At 31.8% G+C, this 7,998-nt stretch overlaps 1 protein-coding gene across 1 annotated transcript; it reads right to left on the reverse strand.

Annotated features, from left to right (window-relative positions):
- Positions 1–538: 538 nt before the first annotated feature.
- Positions 539–7,781, reverse strand: LOC145243995 (uncharacterized). Its single transcript, XM_080107142.1, has 2 exons — positions 7,644–7,781; positions 539–1,427 (listed from the first exon to the last, which is right to left on the reverse strand). Exons 1-2 carry the CDS (start codon positions 7,715–7,717, stop codon positions 1,019–1,021), a joined length of 483 nt encoding a protein of 160 aa, XP_079963268.1. The 5' UTR covers positions 7,718–7,781; the 3' UTR covers positions 539–1,018.
- Between the last annotated feature and the right edge of the window lie 217 nt (positions 7,782–7,998).

The raw sequence follows: 7,998 nt of genomic DNA on the forward strand, positions 1-7,998 counted from the left end.
AATGTTCTTCATCTAACATTTAACTTTTAATAATAATAGTCGATTTTCTTAAATCGACTATCAGCATGATAATCCAGTGTCGCCCTGGCATAATCTAACAGTAATTCAGTGACATACTAAAGTAGATGAGGCAAGTTTTCGTGCATTGAAATTGCAGTTCATCAAATTGTTGTTTAAAGTTCATTAAATATCGATTAAAAATGTAATTGAAAAAGTAAATAAACAAGCAGTTAAAAATGTTCATTAAACATGTCCTAAAAATGTTATTAAAATAAGCATTAAAATAATTTAACATGTATTTAAAATAATTAAACAGGTATTGAAAAATGGAATTAAGCAGGTATTTAAAAAGTTGATTCAGTTTAAAAAAAAATTAATTAAACAGGTATTCCAAAAAGGCAATATAAACAGATATTTAAAAAATATAATTAAACAGGTTTTTAACCAATTAATTAGACAGATATTTAAATAAAGTTTATTAAAGAAATATTACAAAGAGCTATTAAATAGGAATTGAAAAAAAAAACATTAAAATAACTTTGCAATTAAGATACTTTTTTATTACAAATTGTTCAGAAATTTTTTATTACAAATTGTTCAGAAAGAATGTGTTGCGTCAGGGAACACTTCTAAATGATTTTATTTAAACATCTTAATGAGTATTCTTCAGTTTATTATATTCTGTATTCCAAAGGCTCTTCATGCCAATTTTGGTACAAATATAACCAATACTTTTGGATCCTTTAAGTATTTATTATTAGTATTAACATTGGTTTTGAATCCCTATGATCCATTCTGCATCCTTATGGTACTTCATGCTAAATTTAGTATAATTCTGTTCAATTCTTTGAGAGATTCTAAGTGTCTATTATCACACGTAGTATTACAGGTAATAATAGTAACAATAGTAAAACAATGTTTCATATTCCAAGTGTCCTTCAATATGTTCAATAGTTTTGGAGCCTGTGAGTATTGTTTACAGAATTAAAACATAAAAATGTAACGTCTTTGTATTTGACTAATGACAGTTTTCATTGATAAATGTCTTATATGAATTGGGACGTTTTATTCTATAATACTCATATAAGCACTTGTAGATAGTTTTTGGGGTTGCCAGACTCCGAGCACGGCAATGTCCAATACCGTACACAACCAGCCACCAATTTTTCTCTGGCAATTCTTCCATAGGGATTTTACATCGATCGCTGCAATCTTCTATTCCAGTCGGGAGGGTAGCTCCAACTAGACACCTCTCTTCTCCAATCATACTGCAGGAGAGGCAGTCGATCACACAGTTAACACGTTGATCACGGAAGCATTTCGCCGTTGTTGTATAAAGGTGAACCGAGAGAAGAAAGAACAGCAATAGTAACGGGCTCCGATAAGGTGTCATGGCCGACAAAGTGAATGGAAACAGACGATTTCGGCTGCAATAGAAAAAAAAAAACAAAACATTTATATTTCAGAAGTTCTGCATCAAAGAAATATTTTTTTTTTTCATTGTTTTCATTAATGGATTACCATTTATGAAGTCCAGAATTGCACTCAAGAATTGTTGTGGTTTAAATGTTGAAAAAAGAACGAAAAGCTTTGGAAACAGTGTAATGAAATATATATATTAACAGAAAATATAGAAACGAATATTGGTTGAGTGGGACTCCGCTCAACTGGAAGGACAAAGTAAGGTTACCACCCCTAAGTCCCAGGTCTCAGGTCCAAACTGTTCAATAAGCAGAAACTGATTACCAGAATTGAGATCAGAAATAGTCAATCGTCAGAATCTGTAGGGGTGCCACCCCCAACAAGAATTAAAGAGATTCTGTTGGATGATGAACGCTGCATAAGAGGATTTGAAAAATGGGTGAAATGGACATAAGATTGCTTAAGAGGAGATTATTATCCAAGAAGATAGCGCAACGGATACTTGTTTACATTAAACTTGAACCGAGTATATTCTCAAGTTTTCAAGTCCAAATAAAATATTAATTTGTTTATTAATACTATTTCAAGCTCGTATTTTAAGTAGTGATGATAATTAAATTGTGAAAAATAGCAAGCCTACAATCAGCAGCAGACGACCCTAACAATTTAAACACTGAATTCTGAATTCTTGACCGGTATCAAGCTTTGAAAGAAGCAGTAGCAGTCACCACTACTCTGCCTCCTACCTTTTTTTCACCTTATTCGTTCTTTTTCACACCCTCCTCTTCTTCATGCTGCAAATTGGGTTGAACACATATATATTCACTTTTATTAAATAGATTTAAAAAAAAAAAAAAAGTTTACATGAACATGTGCTGTTTCCTATAAAGGTACTCCTCCACCCAGACCCATAATATTCAATACTAAATGACCTCCACGCCATTCATATACCGACTACAATTTATTTATCTAATATATAAAATTAAGTCAGTCAGATTTTCAACATTAAACCTAAATACTATAGCATTTGTCAGATTGATATTTGATTCTGATTAGCATGTTCTTTTTGTTTTTATCCCTGAATCATGTTCTTTGCTTAAATATTATGTATTAAATACTTATTCTGGCGTAAAATATTAGTAAAATAGAAATATTTTTTTAATGCCCTAACAAGAAAAATTAGCTTTACGTCATTGATAAACCTTTGTCCAGCATTACTCTATCTGTTTTCGCTATCAGATAAACAATTACATTTAGTTTAAATAAACAATAATAAATTATCCTGTGTATGTTTTAGAATTAGAAATTGGAACATACTACTGTGGGGTTGCTTCCCAGCTGACTACAACATCGTCATTTTTCAGTCTAGTGTTAACTAATACTTGTTGAATTATCTTAAGTAATCAAATTCTATCCATTTCACCGATCGTTTCGAATCCTCTCATAGTGTTGTTCATCGTTCAACTGACAATCTTATTAATATTTATCCTTTGGTGTCTCCCAGACCTTCACAAATTGTGATTTATTAGTATATAAAAATGTTGTTAAAAAAAAAAAATGTTTTTTATAACTAAGTTTAACAGTTAAATGAGCAAATTGTACCAGCTTAACCGGCGTTACAGTTGTGACGTCACCCACGTGACCTAGAGCGTTCTTCACATCGCTCACGAGATTTTGAAGGTTACAAATGGCAATACAAAAAAAAAAAAAAATTACGCAATTTCATGAGCAGGAGAGAACACGGATCGTTTTGATTTCTGGGGAAAATTAGCTTGTAAGATCTGGCAGAAATTAGTTTCCACCTACAAGCTGTGATTTCATTTTTTCTAATAACTTTGTAAAAGGTATGAATCCATATCTCGACTCCTGGCTACGGGCGAAATAGAGTAGACTAGACTCACAAACCTTGGTAGGGTAATTAATCTAGGAGGAAGAAAACCTCAGTCCTATGTTTGCTTATCCTAATATTTATATATGGACGTCCTGAATTTCACACTGTCGCAGGATTTAACCGATACAGATTCAAAAGAGATGCGGTTGAATATTGCAAAACCTTTGCTTCACAATGAGATCCATATTATAGTCACTGTTTCAGAGGATATCCCTGGTGCTACTAGATCAGGCTGTCTGGATATGGGCTTTCTGAGATAAAATGACTTAACATTGATGCTTTTTTTTTGGTTTTGTTTTTGTATTCCATTTTGCAAAACATAATTATGTTGTGAAAACCAAAACCAAAAACATTTCACCTTCCCCCTTTTCTTTTTCCCCCTTTTCTCTTTACAAAGCAACCAAACGAAACACCGTGAATAAATATTTGAAAATATAAACAACTGGAAGCATAAAACCCTTTTTCCAAAATTACTGGAATCGGCATTAACCCCAAAAGGGTTGATATGCCGTAAAACGAAGCAACCAAACCAAACCAATCAAAGTACCCATTGTCTTTCAAGACGGGGCCAATTACTATTTACTTACATCCGTACAAAGACAGTTAGAGAAAAGATCAGTTTTGAATGTAAAGGAAATCAGCCACCCCCCCAAAAAAAACAGATACTCTGAATTACAATAAAAATAAAATTTGCCTCAGTCTAGAATGATTTTTGAAAAATCTAACTGCGACATCAGAACAGATACTACACTTTATTCATAAAAAAGAACTATTAAATATGCAGAAAAATCTATCAGTCTCATTCAAGAAAATGATACGAATGTGAAAAGCTTTTTGGTTTGATTACATGATTCAAGAATTATTCAGATCGTTCATGTTTTCTGTTCGAATTAAACCTACTGCAGTGTTTCTCAACGTTTCTCAAACTTGCGTAACTCGTAAAATAAATCAAGGAATTCCTGGCAAAATCAACATTATATACCATATCTTTTTCATTTTATTTTTATTGTAAATCACATGGTAAATGTCATCTTTGTTTTATTTTTCTTAGTATGCTGGTCTGTCCGTCTGTTTGTCTGTCTGTTACACTTTTTCTCGGGAACTACTGAGTCGATCTGGCTGAAATTTTGTATGAACCTTTGTTATGATATGTCGCAACAAACTAAGTATTAAGGTATCTGTTCAGGACACGGTTAAGTTTCCACAATACCATATTGACTCTAGAAGCTTTCTTGAAAACTACTTATGGTTGAATTTTTGCAGGAACTTTTGTTATAATAAGGTGCAATGAACTGGGTATTATGGTATTCGTTCGAGGCACAGTTAAGAGATTAGTCACCACAAAGCATATTTACTCTAGAAGTAACTACTGGACCGATTTGGCTAAAATTTTGTATGCATCTTTGTAATAATACGGTGTAGCGAACTAAATATTATAGTATTCATTCTATGAAAAGTTAGGGATTAATATGGATTAGTCGCCGCAATAGAACATTTGTTCTAGAAGTTGGGCATAAAGCGCTCACTCTAAGACAATGGGTTATGATTTTTGCTCGTTTTTAACAAGATAAAAAAGACTCGTAATAGATATGTTTGAATAACTTGTTTAAGCAAAAACAAATGCTTTTTTTTGCCAAATTCTTCGGTAAATCTAAATAAAATTTTATACCGATTATACTTCATTTGAGAGTTTTTATTCACACACAAAAAATGTCCAAACTCAAACATAAAACGTATTTAATTATTAAAATTACAAACAAAACTAAAATCAGACAAATTGTTGCATTATTTTATTATTTACTAGTAATGGGGTGGAGGGGGCTGATTTGCCCGGTCGTAAAATACGCTTAAATATAAAATATCATATTTAAGCGTATTTTACGACCGGGCAAATCAGCCCCCTTATTTCTTATATATTATTATTAAGTCTTCATTACCAAAATAAAAAAAAGTATGTGGGTGCCATCAGCTAGAATCGAAAGCGAAAGCAAAACTGTAACATTCAAAGCTGGTGACGTTACCACTGTACCAACATGACATGCATATGAACTGATTAAAACTTATAAATCTAAGATATAAAAGCCTATGCCTCTGTCTGTCTGTCTGCATATTTTTAAACTCTATCTCCTCTGAAACTAAAAGTCGCGGAGCGGTGCTAGGGACCTCAAATGATTGGATTTTTTTTACTGACCATTCTTTTATGGCTCTTTAACCGGTTAAAATAGTTTTTAAGGGGTCAAAAATCGGTCAGAATCGAAAAAATCGTTATACATTTTGTACATTCATCTTAGTTTATTTTAAATTTTTAATGTTTCATCAGTTTATATGCGTGTCACGTTGGTACAGTGGTAACGTCAACAGCTTTAAATGCTACAATTTTAGTTTCGATTCTAACTGATGGGACCAAAAAATACTTTATTTTTACTTTTGAAATCACGACTCTCTAATAATATATACTAAATCTGGACAAATTAAAATATCGTATTTAAGCGTATTTTACGCCCGGGCAAAGCTGGGCGGCCCCCTACCCCTCGCTAGTTAAAAATAAATTAAGATGAATGTATAAAATGTATAACCATTTTTTTTCAATTTTCATCAATCTTGGCCCCTTAAAAACTATTTTAACCGGCTAAAGACCGATAAAAGAACGGCCCATAAAAATTCCAGTCATTTGAGACCCTTAGCGCCGCTCTGTGACTTTTAGTTTCGGAGGAGATAGAGTTTGAAAATATGGAGACAGACGGACGGACACACACACACATATATATATATATATATATATATATATATATATATATATATATATATGTGTGTGTGTATATATATAAAATTTATCTTTTACTAGCATCCAAATAACCAATATCATTTTTGTTTTACTAGGGTGTCATCACTTAATAAGGCCTAAAGCCACTCGAGGATAAAGGTTAATGAGTCAGTTAAGTTGGCGGTGAGAAACTACTGGGCCCAATCTGGTTGAAAGTTTTACAGACCTTTCTCTTAATGACAATAAATCTGTTTCTTTTTAAGAAGAAATAATTTGCTAGGATTTTATTATTTTCCTTGGTCAGTGTATCGGAATTTCTGTACAAAACATATCTAAGAACACTGCCAGTCATATAAATTACCTTTGTGTGAAATTTGCAAAAGATAGGCTCAGCCGTTTCATAACCTATGAGGAAGGAACACACGCACACACACAAACACGCACACACACACAAACACACACACACACACACACACACACACACACACACAAAATGACTTTGAAATAATAGTGTATATATATGTGTGTGTAATGGAATTACTGATATAAGTGTATGATTTTATATGAATGTTTTAGTAATACATCTATACTCCTATAAATCTGGGTAATTGTGTATTGATATTCATATTTAAACCCTTTTATTTTCTATTAGTATTTATTTGCTTTCCCACAAAAGCAAAATGTGACACAAGGTCGTTTTTAATGTGGGGCCTTTTTTTTTTTATTTCAAACCAAAATACAACTTTGTTATATATGGGTCGTGGAATTGTATTAATCGGCAAAAGATCTAGCTAATTTGCATATTCTTTTAAACATTCATTTTAATTAATTCCCTATTAGTTGCTTCTGTTTTCTTATGGGATGATCATCTTTAATTAACTATTACGTGTAATTATATTCATGCAGATATTCTATATGATTCATTCTTGCGTAATATTTGCATAAAAAGGTTATAGTAAACACAAACCTATTTCTATATATATTTATGTACGCGTATACCAAACTCCTGTCAGTTTTGGGTCTATAATGAAACTTAATATATAGGGTATTCGAACACATGCAAAACTTTATATTTGGGTTTTAACCGGGGAAAATCTGTGCAAAAGTGTGAAAATCAAAAAAAATAGAATTTGTTAGGTGAAAGTTGAACGCCGGCTTTACGAATATGCATGCATAACGTAATAGTTATTGGTTCATGTTTTAATTTTTCGCATTGCAGCAAACATGTCTTCACAGCTTAGGCATTAACATCAAAGGAAAAAGTAAATCGAAAGCTAAACGTTTTGGTTTCGATTCTTGGTAATGGTGCACTGCACGAGTCATTCTTTTTTTTTTTAACTTTTGAAATTACTATATATTGGGTCCAATATAATATAATAATAAATACGAAATCTGCATTAATCTAAATATCATATTTAAGCGTATTTTACGACCGGGCAATGTTGGGAAGCTTGCTAGTCTATAGATAAATAGTAAACACTGGTGGGGAATATTTTTCCCATTGATTTTGACAGTGTGTGTACTATCAAATACATATATACATTTTATATAAAAAGGATTACTTACATTTCAGAGGAGCGTTTTGAAGATCTGGTACCGCTTCTTGGTAACAAATGATGTGTACCACGTCGCGCACGCATATATATATATATATATATATATATATATATATATATATATATATATATATATATATATATATATATATATATATGCATAAATATCTATAAACTTCCTGTTTATGTCATACACTCTTTGTTTTGGTAATAGTCAAAGTAGCAGTAGTTCTAAGAATAAAAACAAAATTACCATTTGCTCCGACCACTCCATTTTAGGTACTTAATGATGTCAAAGGAAATATTAAAAAAAGAAAGAAAGAATTGATTAGGGATAGGTGCTAGCATCCCAGCTTCATTTTCTT

Source organism: Euprymna scolopes, chromosome 22 (assembly GCF_053919585.1).
Source record: "Euprymna scolopes isolate OS-2025 chromosome 22, ASM5391958v1, whole genome shotgun sequence".
Lineage (NCBI taxonomy): Eukaryota > Metazoa > Mollusca > Cephalopoda > Sepiida > Sepiolidae > Euprymna > Euprymna scolopes.

Excerpts from the sequence above, each read along its gene's own strand:
- LOC145243995 (XM_080107142.1), bottom strand. The coding sequence starts at position 7,717 with ATGCGTGCGCGACGTGGTACACATCATTTGTTACCAAGAAGCGGTACC. Across the intron at positions 1,428-7,643 it reads TCAAAACGCTCCTCTGAAAT|CCGAAATCGTCTGTTTCCAT; the intron begins GTAAGTAATCCT and ends TTTCTATTGCAG.